Raw genomic sequence first — 22,471 nt, forward strand, 5'->3', positions numbered from 1 at the left:
TATAGTTGTAAAAAGAGACAATAAGACCCCAAAGAGGAAAAAAGTCTTTTAATATTTAACAAAATGCAAAATAAAGTATCTAAATTACAAAACATAAATTCCTTTGGTTCAGTGATCACACCACTATTTTTACCTTCCAAATAGCTATAGGCTTCATATCCTTAAACTGAACTCAGAGTGCCCTGTCACACTAGAAGAGGTCATGCCAAAACCATCATGTACCCCACTGTTTGGTGGAATTGCTGGCAACTTACATGGGGTAAGCAAAAGGAGGAGTGGGTTGATCTGAAGATAAAAAGGAGACTCTACACATGCAGAACAAGTCAGTGGGCAGGAACTTTTTGCTGGGTCACTATGATATGTATGAATTACATCCCTGTACATGCTACATGAGGCTAATTCCCTTGGTACAATCACACATAAATACAATCCAGTGACCCTGAGCATTCCCAGGGAAAACAAGAAAAATACAGAGAAGAGGAGAGAGAAAGGATGGTAGCAAGCAGCACATTACAGAAGACCAGGGAACATCTAGTCTAAACCCTGTTTTACAGATGGGGAAAATGAGACCTAGAAGTACAGTGTCTTGCCAAGATTCACAATTTATGGCAGTATCAGAACTCCATGCTTTCTTTTAACATGAACAAAAAGAGAACAAGATGGACAAGAAATTCATAGACCCACTAAGGCAAAGGAGAGACCCAGAGTTCTCATTCCACTTCTGCCATCTTTAGGGAAAGTGTCTATGAGGTCTTAGGACCTTCCTCGGTGCCTCCTGAATGCAAAAAAAAAAGTAGGTGTCTTCAGTGAGTTTTCAGGATTCCTGTGGCTCTGGAACAGAAGGATCTAAAGAAAAAGAGCCAGGCCACCTAATCAGGACAGATGACAATGGCCTCCAACTTGTTCCCAAATTAAGATCTAAAACAGTCACAATAAGCTCAAAATAGAAATTTAGTCATCTCTGAAACACACACCATCACCTAATGGGTGGGCAGAAAGAAAAGTCACAGAGTTGAAATCTGCTGAAGGCTAAAAACTGAAATAAATTTCCTAAGCACACTCTTTTCTATCTAGCTTAAAACAGGTCTTCAATAAACACTGAATAAGTGAATTCATGCAGAGAATGAACATTTGGTTCCATGACAGATATTGGTTCTGTTCAAGATCCTTACTGGGGGCCCTTTTAGGGTCTATATTCTTCTTGTCCCTCTCTGCTAAGACAGTGGGTATATCACATTATGCCCTGACAAATGAAGAGGAAAGCCAGTGCAGATTTAAATAATAAAATTAAATAATACAGCTTGTTGGATAGAGACTGAGGGAAAGGCAGAAAGCCATTAGTGAATCAGCTACTTTTTTTCCCTTCTTTCTCCTCCCATTATGAGAACAGTACACCAGATCCTGGAGCAATGAACACATGACTGCTGACATCTCCAAACATCTCAAAACATGCATTTGAGGTGGGTCAAGCAACCTCTCCCACTATCTCTTCCTTTCCCAAGAGTTACTTATTTGACAGGGAGGCAGTGGTAGACTGGGACAGTGAGATCTGACTGCACTTCTCAAAGACTGCCTCAGCCGAGAGCTTAGGCAGCCCCTGATCCAGAGGGCACTCATCCACCAAGCTGTTCATGGGTGTGGGGGGCAGTGGAGGATCCTCCTCATCTTGACTTAGTCCAGAAATCAGAGCGTGGCCTGCCCTGTCCAAATCCTTGTCCACCTGTTCCCTGGACACACCCACTGTCTCAGGCTGCCCTGAAGGTATCTTTGTGGAGTCAAAATATGTTGACAGGGCTTCCTGGAGCAGAGGCAGAAGTTTCTTTCGAGAGACCTGGGTATTGCCTTGAAGATAGGCTTGGAGGTTAGGGTGGGTGTTTGGGACAAGGGTCAGCTTCAGAGGTGGGGAATGAGAGCGTTCCAGGACTTCACAGATCTACAGAGGAGACAAGAATGGGAAACAATATATAATGTGGTATAGCAAAGGGCTGAAGCTTCTAAGTGAGATGCTTGCAACAGAGAAAAAAATTAATTACATCATTTAGACTTCAATTTTACTGCTTGCAATAAAAAAATATTTCTAACATAACACAGTATTTTTTTTATTTATTTATTTTTAATATTTATTTTTTAGTTTTCAGTGGACACAACATCTTTATTTTATTTTTATGTGGTGCTGAGGATCGAACCCAGCACCCTATGCATGCCAGGTGGGCACGCTACTGCTTGAGCCACATTCCCAGCTCTACACAGTATTTTAGAAACAGAACATTTTAGATCACATATATCATTTCGCTCCTCATTAATGAGGAAACCAAAGCAAAAATCATGTGAATGCTGGTAGGTTCTGAACCAGAATCCAGAATCCCCGTTTTTACTATGGTTGTTGCCAACACACTTGAACTCTGTCCTTAGCTAAATGGGATAAGCCCCTATTCAGAGATCTGGGGAATGACTGAGGTAAAAAGAATGAGTAGAACAAAACAAGAGTGGAAAACAGACAAAGCACAGAGTATGGCCACTTAGAATTATCTCATTTAATACAACTACCTCATAAGATCTGTATTTCTGGGGCTGGGGATATGATTCAGTAGTACAGCACTTGCTTAGTATGTACCAGGCCTTGCAACACACTCACACACAAAACAAGATTGGTATTACAATTACCCTCACTTAGGGGTAGAGAAATTGAGACTTAGGAAGATTAGGCAACTTGCCTAAGATCATGGTTTGTATGAAGCAAAAATTACAATTGAATCAGGTTTATCACTAAAGCTAGTGTTCAAATCAATATACTACCCCTAACATAGGAGGAAGAAAGGCAGTTACAGGGCAGATTATGAAAAGGGGACTGTTTCTCAACACAGAGGCATCCTGGGCAATGGGAGAAGTCATCAAACATCTGCATGGCTTCAAGACTGGCAGAGAGGGCTGGGGTTGTAGCTCAGTGACACACCGTTTGTCTAGCATGTGTTAGGCAATGGGTTCGATTCTCAGCACCACACATAAATAAATAAATAAATAACAAACCCCAGCACCACAATAAATAAATAAATAAAAATAAAAATAATAAAGGTCCATTGACAACTAAAAAGAACAAAGAATGGCAGAGAGGGGACTAGATTTCAGAAGGTAGAAGTGTATTTCTTATAACCAAAGCACATTTTCCCTCATGACATCATTGGTAAAAGCCACCAAGTTGTGAGCACTTACTCCAAGCCAAGCAATGTATTTTATGTATGATATTATGTTAATGGCCATATCAAACTAACCAGTGGATGCTATTATGGTATTTACAGACTCAGAAGTCAATTGACTTGCCTTAACTCAAAGGGCCAATAAGTGATAAATTTTGGACAGAAAAGCACATCTACTTGATCAAAAACAAAAACAAACAAACAAAAACTAGTTCTTGTAGGGTGTGATGTACACACCTGTAATCCCAGCTACTTAGGAGGCTGAGGCAGGAGGATTCCAAGTTCAAAGCCAGCCTCAACAACTTAATAAGACCCTGTCACAAAACAAGATAAAATTAAAGGCTGGGAATATAGCTCAGTGGTAGAGCACTTATCTAGCATGTGTAAGTCCCAGGATGTAAGATAGAAAAACAGAACTGGGTATGGTGATACAGGCCTGTAATCTCAGCAATGTGGGAGGCTGATGCAGGAGGATCACAAGTTTGAAGCCAGATTTAGCAATTTAGTGAGGCCCTTAAGCAACTAGTGATACCCTGTCTCAAAATAAAAAACAAAAAGGGCTAGGGATGTGGCTCAGTTGTAAAGTGCCCCTGGGTTCAATCCCTGGTATCAAAAAGGAGAGAGAGGGAAGGAGGGAGGCTGTGAGGAATGAATGAATGACTGGAGATTTAACCCAAGAGTACTTTACCACTGACAGACATATCATAGCCATTCATTCATTCATTCCATTCATTCATTCATTCATTCATTCATTCATTCAGAGATAGGCCTCACCGAACTGCTGAGGCTAGACTCAAATTCGCGATCATGGGGCTCAGGATGTGGCTCAAGTGGTAGCAGGCTTGCCTGACATGTACGGGGCGCTGGGTTTGATCCTCAGCACCACATAAAAATAAAAATGTTGTGTCCACAACATTTTATAAATATGTGGACACATATTTATAAATGTGTCCACATATTTATATGTGGACATAAAGATGTTGTGTCCACCGAAAACTAAAAACTAAATATTAAAAAAAAAAGATATTGTGTCCATCTAAAAACTAAAAGATCCTCCTGCCTCAGCCTCCCAAGTTGCTGGGATTACAGGTGTCTACCACTGTGCTCAATTCCCAGATATACCTTTTTTTTTTTTAAAGTTGTACATGAACACAATACCTTTGCTTTATTTCTTTATTTTTATGTGGTGCTGAGGATCGAACCCAGGGCCTCGCATGTGCTAGGCGAGTGCTCTACCACTGAGCCAAAACCCCAGCCCCTAGTTATACGTTTTGTAACAAAGGATTATCTAGACAGTCTTCCAGTTCAGAGCTATAGAACATATATACCTTTAGAGATCCTCGTATAGTCCAGGTAACATGTCCCTAGACAGCCTTTAAAATTTTCCTCTAAGCTAATCAGTAACCAACAGGAATACAAAGGGGAGGAATTGGAAAAGGTAGCCAAATGGAAGATAGGAAAGAGAATAAACCTGGTACTTGATCACTTCTCCAGACTGAACATAATTAATTATTCCCTGCATGGTGAGTAGTAGACAAGGTTTCTCTCTGGTATTTCTTTCTTTTGTCCTCCTCTCCCCACCCCACCCACCACTGCTGGGGATGGAACCCAGTGCCTCACACAAGCAAGGCCAGCACTCTACCACTGAGCTACATACCACCTCTCCCCACATTGTGTTTCTGTTAAAGCAACAGAGCAGAAAGAAAAGAACTGATTTTTTAGAGGTGAAGAATTAATGATTAAACCAAGAATCAAGTTCTAACTCCAGATTTATAACATTTCCTTCTAATCACATTTCACGATCCTTCTAAACAGGAACTGTATCTCTAATTCTCTTTGTCTCTAGAAAGAGTCAAAGAGTCACTGTGAAAAGGTGGCAAGAACTAAGGACAGCCTTCCAGTGCAGAGCCATGGAACGTGGAGAACATATGGGCAAGTGCTGGGAGGACCTCAAGTTAGGGCAGGGACTCACCATCATTCGAAGGGCCACATGGGGGCAGAAAATAGCCAACTGTCGCACTGGCTCATTATGAGTGTTGAAAAAGATAGTCATGGCGACCAGAGCATCATAGCTGTGAGCCTGGCAGAAAGCACCGAGATCTGCAAGCAGGTTGGGCCTCTGCAGAAAGGCCTGAAAGAGAAAAAAACGGAGAGGGATGAGGGCTACAGCTTGACCCTTCTTGTCAACATCAATGAAAAATCCTTATGAAGGATTTCTTTGCCTGTTAACTCATGACTTGTGCTCCATTAAAAAGGTACCTACTATTTAGTATATACACATGCTGGGAGGCAAAGAGAAAGAATGGGTAATAAAGGCTTTGGGTTAAGACAGAATTAGTTTGAAAATAATCTCTATTACCTATATGATCAAGGAGACAACATTGTCAAACATATTTGTTTTGGGAAAATTAAAACAAGAAGCTAGGTGCAATGGCACAAGGCTGCTATCCCAGTGGCTCAAGAGGCTGAGGCAAGAGGATCTCAAGTTCAAGGCCAGCCTCAGCAACTGAGTAAGACCCTGTCTCAAAATTTTAAAATAAGGGCTGGGGATGTGGCTCAAACGGTAGCGCGCTCGCCTGGCATGCGTGCGGCCCGGGTTCAATCCTCAGCACCACATACCAACAAAGATGTTGTGTCCGCCGAGAACTAAAAAATAAATATTAAAAATTCTCTCTCTCTCTCTCTCTCTTAAAAAAAAAAAAAAATTCTCTCTCTCTCTCTCTCCTCTGTCACTCTTAAAAAAAAAAAAAAAATTTAAAATAAAACGGACTGGGGATGTAGCTCAGTAATACTGCAAGCCTTAGCTTCAAATCCCAGTACCAAATAAATAAAATAATTTTTTTGAATTTTTATATTTTTAATAAAGGTATTGTGTTCATTTACAACTAAAAAAAATTTTAAGAATATTCACAGATATATACAGTTTAGTAAAAAGCAGAGAAGGGAAGTTCTAGAAAGAGTCAAAGAGCCACTGTGTAAAGGCAAGAACTAAGGACAGCCTTCCAGTTCAGAGTCATGGAATAATGTAGTTCAGTGGTAGAGCACTCGCCTAGCGCATGCAAGGCTGTGGGTTCGATCCTCAGCACCATATAAAAATAAATAAATAAAATAAAAGTTATTGTATCCAACTACAGCTAAAACAAAATATTTTTAAAAATTTTAATATTTTTAGTTGTAAATGAACACAATACCTTTATTTTTATTTATTTATTATTATGTGGTGCTGAGGATTGAACCCAACGCCTCACACATGCCAGGCAAGTGTTCTACCACTGAACTACAACCCCAGCCCCCAAACAAAAATTTTTAAAAAGAGCTGGGAAGGGTTGTGGCTCAGTGGTAGAGTACTCACCTGGCACGTTTGAGGCACTGGGTTAGATCCTCAGCACCAAATAAAAATAAATAAATACAATAAAGTTATTATGTCTAACTACAACTAAAAAAAACTATATATATATATATATTAAAAAAAAAGAGCTGGGGATGAAGTTCCAGTGGTAGAGTGTCCCTGGGTTCCAACTCTAGTACTATAAAACAAACAAACAAAAAAAACCCCACCATTATTAAAGTTACATTCTGCCACTCATTCAACAAAATTAACTGTTTGAGACGTGATCTCAAAACAAAACAAAATGAACTAAGGACATATGTTAGTGGAGGAATGCTTGCTTAGCATAAGCAAGGCTTTATATTCAATCCTGGTACCTGCCTCCACACAAATTAATTGTTACAGATTTTTTTTATTGTTATTTTTGGGTTTTTTCCTTTTTTTTTAACATTTTTTTTTTCACTTGTCAATAGATATTTTATTTATTTATATGTAGTGGTGAGAATCGAACCCAGTGCCTCACACATGCCAGACAAGTGCACTAGTGCTGACCTGCAACCCCAGCCCATTTTGGGGGTTTTTGAGATAGGGTCTCACTATGCTGCCCAGGCAGGCCTTGATCTCTTGGGTCAAGTAATCCTCCCACATCAGCCTTTCAAGGGTCAGGAACTACAAGTGTGTGCCACCAATGCCCAATTGGAGATTTTTTGAGCCTGGGGATATTATTTCAGTTTGGGTGGTCAGGAAAAACCTCTCAAAACAGGACACATGTGAGCTGAGGCATGAATGATAAGAAGCAGCAAAGAGAAAACCAAGTTCAAAGAGCCAGAGTTGAGAATAAACTTAACAGTCTGAGGAAAGAAAAGAGAAAGAAAACCATTGTGGCAGACAAATAGGGCCTTGTAAGTCAAAGGAAGGCTGGCAGATTTTATTTGAAGTACAATGAAGGGGTCTGGGGTTTGGCTCAGTGGTAGAGCACTCACCTAGCATGTGCAAGGCTGTGGGTTGGATCCTCAGCTCCATGAAACCAGGGCCTTATAGGTCCTAGGCAAGTACTACACCACTGAGCTATATTCCTAGCCCTTCTATTTATTATTTTGAGATAGGCTCTCACTGAGTTGCCCAGGTTGGCCTGGACCTTGTGATCTTCCTCATGCTTCAGTTACCTGAACAGCTGAAATTAAAGGATGTGCCACCAAGCCCAACTTAATTTATGTATTAAAAAGATCTGACGCTGGGGTTGTGGTTCAGCAGTGGAGTGCTCACCTAGCACATTCGAGGCCCTGGGCTCAATTCTCAGCACCACATAAAAAATATAAATTAAAAAAAAAAAAAAAAAATCACTCTCATTCTCGTTGCTATGGGAAAAATGGTTTTTAAGGATGCAAAAGTGGAGGCAGGGAAGCTAGTATATGGGCTATTACAGAGTACAGTGAGAGGTGATGAATTATGAGGGTCACAGAGAAAATAGAATTGAGTAGACGGGGACAGAGATATACACAACACAGAGGTAAATCAATAATGAGGAGCAGAAGAGAAACAGGGGAAGAAGGGGAAGAAAAGGAGAGGTAATGAGGAATGAAACTGATCTAAATATGTTCTATATGGGTATAAATGTCGCATGAATCCCACTATAGTGTATAATCATAATGCACCAATTAAAAAAATAAATGAGGGAGCAAAGTTATATATATAATTTAAAGTTTTCCCTTCCCATCAACATCTGCAACTTGGTCTTACCTCCAGATCCATGTATACTGCACTAATGGCCACTTTGGTACCTTGCCTATGGATGGTCTTCTGGTCCTTTCTCAGTATCTGTTCAGTGGTCAGCCCTAAAAAGTGGATGTAAGACTATGAGTCAAACAGGGAACCCAAGGTCCTAACACCAGGTAGATGAGGACAAGGAAAAAAAAAAAAAAAAACATAGCCTCTCTTAGGGGCAATGAACAGAGGAGAGCAATGAAAATTTACCGCCCCCCCCCCCCCGATTTTCCCCTTTTTTGTACTGTTTTAACTTTCTAAAAGTACATGTGGAGTTTGGTGTTGTGGTACATGCCTATCATCTCAGCTATTTGGAAAGTGAGGCACAGATTTTTGTCTGGAATACACAGACACTCTGACTCAAATAAATAAGATCACTCTAAATAAATAAACAAATGGATAAATAAAAGTATTTGTAGGGGGCTGGGGTTGTGGCTAAGTGAGAGAGTACTCGCCTAGCATGAGTGAGGCACTGGATTTGATCCTGAGCACCACATAAAAATAAAGGAAAAAGTACAAGGCAGACAGTGTTTAAAACAAACATGTAGTACTTTTCATTCTTTCCTTACATCTTTCGTTCTCCTTTTTTACATCAGGTAGTAGTTGAGTAGAAGATGATAGAGGTTTTTTTTAGTTCTCTTCCTTTGTCCTTTGTATATTCATTCTAAATGTTTCTTCTGCCTCTCTATCCAATTATATAGCTTTTGCTCTGATAATTTACTTTCCCTCAGTATACTTTATTTATCTGTTCTATGTTCTCTGATTAGACTGGAACCTCTAAGACTATTCCTCCTCATTCTTCCTAAGATCCAGGATAAAACATTCCAATAAATGACTGATCAGTTCATAAACATACTAATATGATGCCTCCTTTCTCTCTGGTATAAAGTGTAAATCCTTATGCATGCTCTGGAATTGTTTTGATTGCATTCACGAATACAATGAAAAAAGCTTGCCCACTTGCTTTCTCATGTGGGAGGTAGAGAATTCAGCTTGACACTTCATACCTGATACATCAAACTTTGCCTTTTGTAGAGAATCAAAAATGTCATTTCTCTTAGGCAGATCTGGGAAGAGGGCCTCCAGTTTCTCCACGTATTCATTGTCCTTTGGGGTTGCCTTTCCAATTTTAATGTCCATGTTGACACAGTCCAAGATGATGGTTCCTATTGAGAAGGAGGATGGCAGAACTTAAATCATGTGAGCTCCATTCACAACCACCAGAACACATATAACCTTCAAATCAAATGGGCACAATACAGAGGAGATTTGCAGAGCAAACTCACTGAAAATAAAACAAGAAACTGGGACTATGTTGTAAGATTTCCGGATTCCAGGCAAGGAAATAGAGAAAAAGTGGAAAGGAAGCCTGAATATCTCAATCCTTGGAGATGCTGCAACCTTGTTACAGAGAGGACATCTTTTTCTTTTTGGTTTGGGGGGGTACTGGGAAATGAATCCAGGGGCACTTAACCACTGAATCACATCCCCACTCACCCACCCTTTTTTTCTATTTTTTTTTTTTTTAAGATTTTTGTTTTAGTTGTAGTTGGACACAATACAACTTTATTTTTTTATTATTTTTTTTTAAAGAGAGAGAGAGAGAATTTTTAATATTTATTTTTTAGTTTTCGGCGGACACAACAACTTTGTTTGTATGTGGTGCTTAGGATTGAACCCGGGCCACACACATGCCAGGCCAGCGCGCTACCGCTTGAGCCACATCCCCAGCCCACTGGGACTGGTTTCAAACTGTGATCTTCCTGCCTCAGCCTCCTGAACTGCTGGGATTATAGTGTGTACCACACACACCCAGCCCTTGGACATCTCTTCGGGAGGCCAATCTCATCAAATAATTTTGAAGCTAAAATAAAAGTGTAGTCTAACTCTTTATTTTTAATTTATTTTTTTAGTTGAAGATGGACATAATACCTTTATTTTATTAATTATTTTTAATGTGGTGTTATGGATTGAACCCAGTGCCTCACATGTACAAGGCAAGTACTCCACCACTGAGCTACAACCCTAGGCCCTCTCTCTCTCTTTTTTTTAAATAAATAGAGAAAATGAAAATTAAAAAGGTTACGAGATTTGCTCCAGGACACATGCCTATTTTCTAGTGGAACTGGTATAAGAATCCATTTTCTGCTTATTTGGCCAGTACTCCTTCCATTAAATACCACAAATAGGAAACGTCAAGGTTTGCTGCCCTGTGATTCCTTTCTACTTTCTCCAACAAAACATCTCACAGGCCTTTAAATGCCTAATTGTTCCCTAAAATAATTCCATCCTCTGGTATGAACTGAATGGTTTTGAGAGCATATATGGTTAGACTGGAAGAGTCCAGATTTTCCCACTCTCCCTTCTTTGGGTTGGGAATAGAGAAACTAGTCAGGTCTCAGCACCAAACCACCCTTACCATGCAGAAGGGCTGCAGTTTGCCTGTCTAAGATCTCTGGTGCCCCCTGCAGGATTCTCTCAGCCACCAGGGTAGCACAGGACCCCACAAGCTCAACAGAGACATGGCAAAGAGGGCAGTGTTTCTGCTCGATGGGTCGATGGTCAAGCACCTCTACTATGGCCTCTTCTAGAGCTGCATCACTTCTGTAGAAGGAGGAGGGTATGGGAAAAGAGAAAGAAAGATAGGTTATCTATCTTCAAAACCCTCACACCAAAGGAAAGTGCAGATATCTTAGGCTAACAAGTAGACCTGTAGTCACTCCTATTCTGCCTCATTTCTCTCCATTCTTTTCTTTAATGTCATATCTGAAGGGGTATTTAAATAGCATGTAAGTGAATTCTGTGAAGTATCTGCTGCAAATAGCTCGCCCACATATTTGTTGTACATTTTTTCTTTTTTGGGGGGAGGGTATAATGGAGATTAAACCTAAGGGCTTAACCACTGAGCTGTACCCCCAGTCTTTTTTATTTTTTTATTTTGAGACAGGGTCTTGCTAAGTTGCTGAGGCTGGCCTCAAACCTGTAATTCTCCTCTCTCAAGCTCCTAAATTGCTGGGATTACAGGCATGTGCCACCATGCCTGGATCCAGTTGACATTTGATACTCAACATTAAAATCTTGCCTGTTTCTCAATTCCCTCAATACTCAAATTCCACACAGGTGACCAGGTCCTAGGGCTTCTCTTCATGCCTTCCTTTCCAGCCCTCTGATATTGTCTTGTTCTAGGCCCTCCATAGCTTTCATCTGGACTACTTCAACAGTCTCTTAACCAAACACCTGGCTCCAGCTAAAGGCCCTCCTAAGCTATTCTTCACAAAGCTGCCTGAATTTAAAGTAAAAAAGCAAATTTGATTGCCAGGACCTAGAGTAAATATATAACTATATATATAGTTTCCCACTGCCTAAATCAGTCTAATTCCCCCTGCCTACCTCTTTAGTCTTATCTTTTTCCACATTCTCTTTTTCCCTCCTATTTTATGCTCTGGCTGTGCAAAACAAATTTCATTTTCCCTAACTCACCATGCTACTTCGTACCTGCCTGGCTTTGCTTCTATTAATTACTTCTTCTGCCTGGAACACTTCCTAACGCCTTCCCTCCTTATTCAGGGGGCAAACACCTGAGATCAGGGGTCAATTCTGCTACAAAACCTTTCCTGATGCCCTCAATTCCCTTCTAGTATAATGAATAATTCCATCCTTCATGTACCTACTGTCCCTAGAATGAAAATAGCTTGTTTCCAACACCCATTATAATGATCTATTTACCCAATTTCCTTTTCCTGACTGTAAGCTTCATGAGAAGGGAACCCTGTCTTACTTTCATTCTCTAACTAAGAGTTTATTAATGCATGAATGCATAGCTCATCCATGCTATCAGGCTTTGTCATTTTCTGCTACAACTACAGGATGCTCAAGGAAAAAAATCATACATTTTAAAGGCCAGAGAACGTGATTCAGTGGTGGAGCACTTGCCTAGTACATGTGAGACCCTGGGTTCCATCCCCAACACCACAAAAAACCCAAAATACATTCCCCCCCCCCCCAGGTACCAGGGATTGAACTCAGAAGCACTCAACCACTGAGCCACATCCCCAGCCCCATTTTTGTATTTAGAGACAGAGTCTCACTGAGTTGCTTAGCGCTTCACCATTGCTGAGGATGGCTTTGAACTCGTGAGCCTTCTGCCTCAGGCTCCCGAGCTGCTGGAATTACAAGAATGTGCCACTGTGCCCAGCCCAAAATACATTTTAAGATTAGCAGGAGTCAGACAGACTTAGACAAATCTCATACCCATGTTATGTTTTTGGCAATTTTTTTCCAATCTTAAATTAGGGGTTGGAATTATTACAGAAGTACACATTTTTCAAATACACTCAAATGAGACATTTATAGACTTTACCATGTTATTCTGAAGTTACCATGAATTTATGTAGGAATTACGGTCACTTACTAACCTTTTAAAAATTAAAAACATAGTTCCATCAATTTTTTAAAGGCCTATATTATAATAAATCTGCCACAAAATCGTGCAATGATGATACCAAAGGCAGATTTAAATGACCTTTGAGTTATTCTTTAGTTTGAGCTCAAAATGTTCCTATTTCTCTGCTTTCTTTTTTTAAAATTTTTTTTTTTCTGGTAGTTGTAGATGAATAGCATAGCATGCCTTTATTTTATTTATTTATTTTTTTAAGAGAGATAGAATTTAATATTTATTTTTTAGTTTTCAGTGGACACAACATCTTTATTTTATTTTTATGTGGTGCTGAGGATCAAACCCAGCACCCCACGCATGCTAGGCGAGCACGCTACCACTTGAACCACATCCCCAGCCCCATATTTTATTTGTTTATTTTTATGCAGTGCTAAGGATCCAACTCACTGCCTTACCTGTGCCAGGCAAATACTCTGCCACTGAGTTATAGCCCCAGCTCTGTTATATGTCTTTATGCTATAAACAAACATATAACTGGAGAACTGACATTATTTCCTGTTGAATTTCTGTATCAAATATGACCAATCAGGGTTGGGGATGTGGCTCAAGTGGTAGCGCACTCACCTGGCATGCATGCAGCCCGGGTTCAATCCTCAGCACCACATACAAAGATGTTGTGTACGCCAAAAACTAAAAAATAAATATTAAAAAAAAAAAAAATTCTCTCTCTCTCTCTTTAAAAAAAAATATGACCAATCAGTTATAATTAATCTTTAAGATCACTAAAAGCAAAGACTCTTCCTTTATTTATATCTCATTCATCAGAGTCCAATGTGGTACATAAGTATGAATTTAATTTCCACCTACTTACTTGGGTAAGACATGATGGTCAACAAGGATGAGGGTAAGTTGGCCAGCCTGGTGCAATGCATGGAGATCAATCTCGTCCCGAAAAATCAAGATAGTTTCGGGAATTTGAATCTTCTGAAGGAAGAAGACATTGTCACCTCGTAGAGGTAGCTCAGAACGTTTTATATTTAAAACTGGTATAAAGACTTCCTCAGCTTCATTCGTCTGAATAGAAAAGTGAAAAGAAGGTATCACAAGTTTTGGGATAGGAAAAAGTACCAAGATTGGGCTGAGGTTGTAGTGCAGTAGTACAGCATGTACTTAGCATGCATGAGGTTCAATCCCCAACACCAAAGGGAACAAAAGTAACAAGACAATTGGAACCAAAGGAGACATGATTTTGAATAAGCTACTACCTTTCTCAAAGTCACAATTACCTACTACTCCATAAAAATAAAAGGATGCTTTTTTAGTTTTTAGGTGGTAAGGATTGAATTAAGGCCCTGCACATGTTAGCATGTGCTCTACCACTAGTTTGTACCACCATTCCCAAAAGGATGGCTCTTGCCCTCCCTCCTTCTTGGTTATAACATGAAAGCCAATAAGGCAACTCATAGTAAAGAGCTAGTTCTAGATGCAATGCCACAGAGAAAAAAATAAATTTTTTTTTCCTGGGCTGGGTGCGGTGGTGCACACCTATAATCCCAGTGGCTCGAGAGGCTGAGACAAGAGAATTGCGAGTTCAAAGCCAGCCTCAGCTAAAGCAAGGAGCTAAGCAACTCATTGAGACCCTGTCTCTAAATAAAATACAAAATAGGGCTGGGGATGTGACTCAGTGGTTGAGTGCCCCTGAGTTCAATTCCCAGTACCCACCCCGGAAAAAAAAAAAAAAAAGGTTAGCTGGGCAAGAAGAATACACACTGGATGACTGACACCCCTAAGGAACTCAATAATAATTTGAATATTGCTTTATGGTTTACATATCCCTCAAAACTTATTTACCAGCCAGGCACACTGGCAAATGCCTGTAATCAGGAAGCTGACAGGAGGATCACGAGTTCAAAGCCAACCTCAGCAACTTAGCGAGGCCCTAAGCAACTTAGCAAGACCCTATCTCTAAATAAAATATGAAAAGGACTGGGGTTGCTCAGTGGTTAAAAAGTGCCCCTAGGTTCAATCCCCAGTTAAAAAAAAAAATTTATTTACCCATTTTCTTCCCCTCACAATAACACTGAAAAGTATGGTGACATGAGACTCAGCAAAGTTAAGGGATTTAACTTACCCAAGACTAAATGCTGGTAAATAGCAGAGCTGGTCTTGAATTTAAATTTTTTCATTCTAAGGGGCTCTGTTCCTAGGTACTCACCTTTGTCAGATAAAAAGCTAGAGCAAGAGCAGACACCATGGAGTCCAAGTCACAGGCTTCATTTCCCAGTACAACATGTAGATGTCTGGACTCCTGGAGAGGAAAGAGAGGTGGAAACTGACAAAAGCATCTCCATCTTTCTCCATTTACCTATACAAGTCCATTTACTGATCTTCACAGAGGAGGGTGAGACACAGAATCTCCTGGGTCCTCACTTTATGGATGAAGAGATGAGCAGAGGGTCTGTTTACCTAAGCTTTAAGCATTCCACACACATCCAGTGGGTGCAAAAGAGCGCCTCCCCTCACTAGTAAACTGTTTTCTTGAATGTTAACTTACAGAAGAACAGTGAATAATTCTGATTTCTTATGCTTCAAAAGTATAACACTAGGGTAGATAATATAGAGAGAGTTTGCCACTCTCTGCCTCCATTTTTAAAATAGAGAAAATGACCCTTATACTTCTAAATCAAGAGAATAGGTGAAGAGGCTTTGAAAATAAAGGTAAAAATAAGATCAAGTCCATTATCCAGTTGTCCAGATAAACTATGCCTGCCCTGAGAAGTCCCAATGATAACTATATATAACTGACATCTCTCACAACCCAAAAAGCAGATTCAGATTAGAGCAAGAACAGCTGCTACTGCTGGAACTTTTATTTTTAAAGCATTGAAAAGTCCAGCTGCTGATAAGAACTCCTAGGAGCAAAGGATAGCTACTATTATTAAACTTGTTCTTCTCCATCTGTTTAGTAATCAGTTTTAAATACAACACACTTAGACTACAGTGCCTATAATAGCAAAGACAGGATTCTTTTTTTTGGCTTTGCTTTTATTAAATGTTTATTGAGTGTGTCAAGCATTATTCTAACATATTTACATGCATTAACTAACCATTTAGTTCTCAAAACAACCCAATGAGGCACATACTTAAAGAGTTATTATTTTAGCCAGGCATGGTGGTATAAGCCTGTAATGTGTTATTTGGAGGGCTCAGGCAGGAGGATTATAAGTTTGAGGCCAGAATGAGCAACTTAGAGAGATGCTTTCTCAAAATAAAAAAAAAAATAAATGAAGAGATGGAAATGTAGCTCAGCAGTACAGTTCTTGCCTAGTATACACCAGACCCTGGTTCAATCTCAGTACCACAAACACAAAAAATATTATTGTTTTATTCTAAGAATGACCATTATGTTGGGTAAAATAAAAACATAAAGCTTATGACTTAGTTTAGGGCACAATAATTCTCTTACCAGTTTATTTTTGAACTTCTATCTCACTCTGCTTCTGAGAGGATGAGATGAGAGAGACAAAATAAGACATACTAGTTATAGCAGGATTTCTTAATTTTGGTATTACTGTTATTTCGGACTGGCCTACCTCAAGATTATGGAAGCCTCTCATCACTAATCATTATTTTGATTTGATATAAATCAAAACCAGTAAGATTTACCTCTTCCCAGATAGAAGGGATATTATCAAAAAGGCAAATAATTAACATGCTGGTCAGGATGCTGGTGGGGAATGTAAATCAGTACAGTCATCATCGAAAACCATATGGAGGTTCCTCAAAAACTCAGAGATTGAACTACCAATGATCCAGTAATCCCACAACTCAAATCAGTATATCAGAGACATCTGTTAATTGCATGTTTATTGCAACACTATTCACAATAGTAGCCGAGATATGAAATCGACCTAAGTATACATTCACAGATGAATGGATTAAAAAAAAGTACTGTGAAAAAAAAATAAAGAAAAGAGAGAGGGAATGAAATGTGGGGCTAGGGATGTAGCTAAGTAGTAGGAGGGAAGGAAAAGAGAGCAAAAAAAGGAAGAGGAAGGAAGGTTGGGTAAGTGGGGCTGGGGATGTGGCTCCCTAATACAGTGCTTGCCTAGCATGCATGAGGCCCTGGGTTTGGTCCCCAGCACCACAAAAAAAAATAAAAAATAAAAATAAATAAAAATAAAAAGTGGTAAAAAAGAATGAAATTGTCCATTTGCAGCAACATGGATGGAACTGGAAGACATTATATTACATGAACTATGTCAAGCACAGCAAGACAAATACCACATATTCTCACCTATATATGGAAGCAAAAAAGTTGACCTCAAAGAAAGAGAGTAGATCTCAGATCCTGAGATGGGGAGAGAGGATGGTTAACAGGTAAAGGGATACAGTCAGATACACAGGAGGAGTAACCTCTAAAGTTCTATAGCACAGTAGGATAACTATTTTGATAAAAATTATTTAAATATTTCAAAATAGCCAGTAGTGAGCATTTTGAATATTTCCAACATAAAGAAATGACAGCATATAAAAGGACCTAGGTTTGATCCCCAGCACCACAAAAAAGAAAAAAAAGAAAAAAGATAGAGGGTAGCACGTAGCACAGTTGTAGAGTGTTCGCACAGTTATGTGCAAGACTGTAGGTTCAATCCCTAGCAGCAAAAAAAGAGATGATAAATATCCGAGAGAGAAATAATGAATTATATACATGTATTAGAATATCATATACTCTACCCAAAAAATATGTACAATTATTTTGTCTCAAAAAAAAAAAAAAAAAAGCGTGGTGGTGCATGCCTGTAAACCCAGCAACCTGGGAGGCTGAGGTGGGAGGATTGTGAGTCCAAAGCTAGCCTCAGTAACTTAGTGAAGTCCTAAGAAACTCAAAGACCCTGTCTCTAAATAAAATATTTAAAAAGGGCTGGGGATGGGATGTGGTTCAATGGTTAAGTATCCCTGGGTTCAATTCCCAGTACACACAAAAAAAAACTGTGGCATGATAGTGCATGTTGGTAATCCCCAGCAGCAACTTAGGAAGCTTAGGTATGAGGATCACTAGTTCAAGGCCAACTTCAGCAACTTAGCAAGGTCCTAAGCAACTCAGGAGACCCTGTCTCAAAAAAAGGGTGGAGGGCTGGGGATGTGGCTCAAGTGGTAGCATGCTTGCCTAGCATGCGTGAAGCACGGGGTTCAATTCTCAGCACCACATAAAAATAAAATAAAGATATTGGTGTCCACCTAAAACTAAAAAATAAATATAAAAAAAAGGGTGGAGATAAATCCCCAGTATCAAAATACATACATGTGTGTGTGTGTGTGTGTGTGTGTGTGTGTGTGTGTGTATTGCCAAGGCCCATTCGTATTGATAACACTATGAAGGAGTGAGTCTTTTAACATTAAATCCTTCGCCAAAGCAATAAAAGAATTCTGTACCCAAGACCCCAGTCCTATGACTCCTTTGACTTACAATTCCTACTCCTTATACTAGAGTAGGTTCCTTTGTTTCCTACAAACCATGAACTTCCCAGATGACTCTAGACCAAAGTGACAGCAAAACACTTGGGATAAGTGACTGCAGAGATAATTTGCTCACTGAAGCAGTAAAAGGGCTCCTATGTTTTCTAGAAAGGGAACTACATAAACTACATAAAACATTGCTGGGTACAAGGTGGTTCTCAGAGAACCTTTCCAAACTCTTTTACAATAGTGCAGCTTCACTGTAAGTGGAAACTGAATCAGGATCAGTCAGATCCCTGGCAAGAAATCAAGACAAAGAAAAGCAGAAAGCAGGAACCAAATACAACTTCACAGTTCTGAAGTGGAGAAATGATCTCCAGAGCAAGGTGAACAAGTAACACTTTGAGCTCAGTCCAGCCCAGACAGCAACCAAAAGAAATGAATACAAATGGATACTCAGGAACTTGTGGCACATCTTGGAACTGGAATGACCAAGGGAGGTGGTAGAATTCTTTTCCCCATCATCACCCACCATTACCCAAGTCCACCCCCAAACCATGATGTGCACATTCCCCACTCTGCCCTTTCTTTGCACTATTTGTTCTCTAAAAGCAGAACTGCCACTTGAAAAGATCACAAACTCTGGTTGAATCCCAGCTGTTTCTACTGTTTCTAGTGGGACTCTGGCTTCTCTAGGCCTCATTTTCTTATGTAAAAGTGAGGATAACGTGGTTATAACTTCATGGTTCATGAAGTGCCTACTCTGTAATTACTAAAGACATACTCGGTTCCATTTCTTCTTTCTTTACTACTCCCTGTCCATGCCAGTTCTACTTACATGCCCCCTTTCTCTGGGAAGCCTTCCTTACCATTCAGACCAAAGCAATCCTCTCTCTCAAACACTCCAGTTTCCAGCACTGTGGTTCTTAGATGGAACGTAACTTCTATGGTAAAGGGCTTACTGTCCACTTCTCCTGTCCCTATACTGAGGACTTAACACAGCAGGGCTCAATCACAGAACCACATCCCAGCTCTTTTTATTTCTTGAGACTGAGTCTCTATAAATTGACCAGGTTGACTTTGAACTTGTAATTCTCCAGCCTCAGCCACCGGAGTTGCTGGGATAACAAATGTCCAAAATCCTATCTGGTTCACTTTTGGGTGGCTGTGTATCCCCCCTAATCCTTAACATAGTTTAAGAGCTAGGAGACTATATACTTTGTTATTCACATCAGGGACAATTTTAAGAACAAAAAGGAGTGCCAGGAAAGGTGGTACATGCCTATAATCCTGACTTGGAAGGCTGAGGCAGGAGTATTGCAAGTTCCAGGCCAGCCTCAGCAATTTAGAACGACCCTCAGCAATTCTGACTCTGTCTCAAAATAAAAAATTAAAAGGGGGAGCTGGGATTGTGGCTCAGTGGTAGAACACTCACCTAGCACATGCGAGGACCTGAGTTCAATCCTCAGCACCACATAAAGATAAATAAAATAAAGGTACTGTCTTCAACTACAACTAAGAAACAAATATTTAAAAATTAAAAGGACTGGGATTACATAGCTCAATAGTAAAGTGCCCTGGGTTCAATCCCTAGTATCTTAAAAAAGAAAGAAAAAAAAGAAAGCAGGTACTCTCAATGAGTTTTCTCTTAGCTTGGAAAAATTAAGACTATCTGGCCAAAATAGGTAGATGGCAGTACAACTTATAGTGATCCATTCTATTCTTCTTTTTTCTTTTGTGTACCGGGGGATTAAACTCAGGGGCACTCAACCACTGAGCCACACCTCCAGCCCTTTTTTCTATTTTATTTAGATACAGGTATGGTAGGCCGCCACCTCATGTGACCAGCAGACAGGGACTTGCTGAGTTACTTAGGACCTCACTAAATTGCTGAAGGCTGGCTTTGAACTCTCAATCCTCCTGCCTCAGCCTCCAGAGACACAGGGATTATAGGCATGCACCACAACACCGGGCTCTCCTCTTCATTTAGGAAAAATCTATGAAACTTCAGGCCCATCCTCCATCAGCTCAAAGCACAGGCCAAACAGCCTTAGTTTTCTGACCATCACATGGAGAATTCAAGAAAACTATAGTTACATTTAACAGTATGAAAAAAACTCAAGCTACAAATGGAAGAAATACAATCTGAGAACACAGTATAAACTTTTTTTTCCCTTAAAAATAAAATAAAAAAGACTCATTAAGTTTAAATGACTCATCCTGTTTTGTTTTGTTTTGTGTGTGGCCTCAAAGGGAGTAGAAAGGGGATTTAGGGCTGGCAAAGTAAACCACTTCTCTTCTGAAGCTGAATATGATCTGATAAGTACTCTAAAAAAGTTAATGAGGGATGAGGGAGGAAAACACACAAACAAAAAAACAAAACAGAACCAGAGACAAACCCTCCCAGCAGAGCAAAATGGGACTGATACTGATATCAGGATTACAAATTTCTTCCTTTTTTTTTTCTGGTGCTGGAAATTGAACCCAGGGCCTTGTGCATTCGAGGCAAGCACTCTACCAACTGAGCTATATCCCCAGCCCCAGGACTACAAATTTATTTTCTTCTTTTGTTTAAGAGCTTTTTTAAAAAATATTTTGTTGTAGTTGGACACAATACCTTTACTTCATTTATTCATTTTTATGTGATGCTGAGTATGGAACCCAGCGCCCCACATCTGCTAGGTGAGCGCTCTACCACTGAGCCACAACCTCAGCCCCAGAAAGAGCTTTTTTTTTTTTCTATAACTTTATTTTTTTAAAATATTTATTTTTTAGTTGTAGTTGGACACAATACTTTTATTTTGTTTATTATATGTGGTGCTGAGGATCGAACCCAGGGCCTCGCACATGCTAGGCAAGCACTCTACCACTGAGCCACAACCGCAGCCAGGACTACAAATTTCTAAAGACAGCCAGCCAGCCACTCCTGATTCCTGCCTCATACAATTCCTTATCAAAAACTTCTGGAGCTTTTGTTCCTAGATTAATCACCCGAATGTGACTGCAGTCCCACCCTGAAGAAAGATTTCTCTCTCCTAGAAGTGAAAGATGTCATCTGAATAGGACATTTAGTTAAACAGGATTTCTCAGTACATCCTATTGTCACTGTGGTAGAACCTATAGAAAATTTTTGTTATCAAGCTAAAAACACGGTATCAGTGCAGTGGTGCATACATGTAATCCCAGCGGCTCGGAGGCTGAGGCAGGAGGATCGAAGTTCAAAGCCAGCCTCAGCAACGGCGAGGCACTAAGCAACTCAGTGAGACCCTGTCTCTAAATAGAGCTCGGGTGTGGCTCAGTGGTCGAATGCCCCCGAGTTCAGTCCCTGGTTACCCCTCAACCAAAAAAAAAAAAGATATCTTCCAGGGAGACGTGCTCAGCCTCGTGTGTGTTTCTCCAGGGGCAGTTCGACTCAAAAGCGGCCCGGTGACCGCCGGTCGTTTCCGTCCGGCTAGCTTTTTGCCGCTGCTGGGGACAAGAGCCCGATGCGGCATGGCAGTCAACAGGGCTGGGAGGGCCCACCGGCCGGGGCCACCCAGCGGGAGTCCCGCAGTCGTGCTGGGGCCCACGCCTTCAAGCTTCCCGAGACTCGCGCACGTTAAGCCAGACGCCGCGGCAGAGGGCGGCCTAGCCGACGCGCCGGGTCCACGTCGGGCTTACACCGGGGGAAGCCCACACCCGACGCCGCCGGCACCGGCGTCCGCAGCCCGCGAGGCGGAGCGGCGAGAGGCCCTGGCACTCGTCTCGGGCGGGCGGGCGGCCGGGCGGCGCAGGGCCCGGCGGCAGCAGGCCGGGGAGTCCGGCCAGAGCCGGACCGGGACTCGGCTCCGCGCTCCCGGCGGGCCGCGAAGGACGGGGACCCCGAATCGGGGCCCGGGAGCGGCCTCCTGCATGAGCTGGTGTTTGCGCCCCACGCTCCAAGCCTAGCCAGACCCCGGTCCCTCTCGCCACTCGGAGACCCCCGCACACGGCCCGTCGGCGCTCTCCACGCCCTACCCGTCCACGCTTCCCGGACCCCATCCTCGTTCCTCAGCCAGACAGGGCTCCGTTACCTGCAGAGCAGCTCGACAACCCTGCAGGTAGTCCTCCATGGTGAAGTCCAAGGTGCGCCACCGCCCCTCGCGGAGGAGCGGTTACCCAGCGTGTGTACCCCACCCAGGACTCAAAGGCCAGAGGCCAGAGTCAGTAGGCGGGACTCGAACCCGCCAAACAGAGACTCGGCCTCCGACCCCGAGAGGAAGTGCGTAACCCGGCGATCCCGGAGGCCGACACCGCCCCGCCTCCCTCCCCCCCAACCAGCGCCCAGAGACTCAAGGGACGTCCCTCCGG

At 41.3% G+C, this 22,471-nt stretch overlaps 1 protein-coding gene across 3 annotated transcripts; it reads right to left on the reverse strand.

The window, feature by feature from the left end:
- Nucleotides 1-33: 33 nt before the first annotated feature.
- Nucleotides 34-22,410, reverse strand: Prune1 (prune exopolyphosphatase 1). Of its 3 annotated transcripts, XM_040287546.2 has the most exons (9): nt 22,195-22,404; nt 16,149-16,182; nt 14,898-14,990; nt 13,554-13,756; nt 10,706-10,890; nt 9,294-9,452; nt 8,263-8,357; nt 5,167-5,325; nt 34-1,933 (listed from the first exon to the last, which is right to left on the reverse strand). In XM_040287546.2, exons 3-9 carry the CDS (start codon nt 14,934-14,936, stop codon nt 1,505-1,507), a joined length of 1,269 nt encoding a protein of 422 aa, XP_040143480.1. In that variant the 5' UTR covers nt 14,937-14,990; nt 16,149-16,182; nt 22,195-22,404; the 3' UTR covers nt 34-1,504. The 3 variants fall into 3 exon arrangements, with proteins under 3 accessions (XP_040143480.1, XP_005331243.1, XP_040143482.1); XM_005331186.5 differs by lacking the exon at nt 16,149-16,182 and having other exon boundaries at nt 22,195-22,405; XM_040287548.2 differs by lacking the exons at nt 5,167-5,325; nt 16,149-16,182 and having other exon boundaries at nt 22,195-22,410.
- Between the last annotated feature and the right edge of the window lie 61 nt (nt 22,411-22,471).

This window comes from Ictidomys tridecemlineatus, chromosome 11 (genome assembly GCF_052094955.1).
Source record: "Ictidomys tridecemlineatus isolate mIctTri1 chromosome 11, mIctTri1.hap1, whole genome shotgun sequence".
Classification (NCBI taxonomy): Eukaryota; Metazoa; Chordata; class Mammalia; order Rodentia; family Sciuridae; genus Ictidomys; species Ictidomys tridecemlineatus.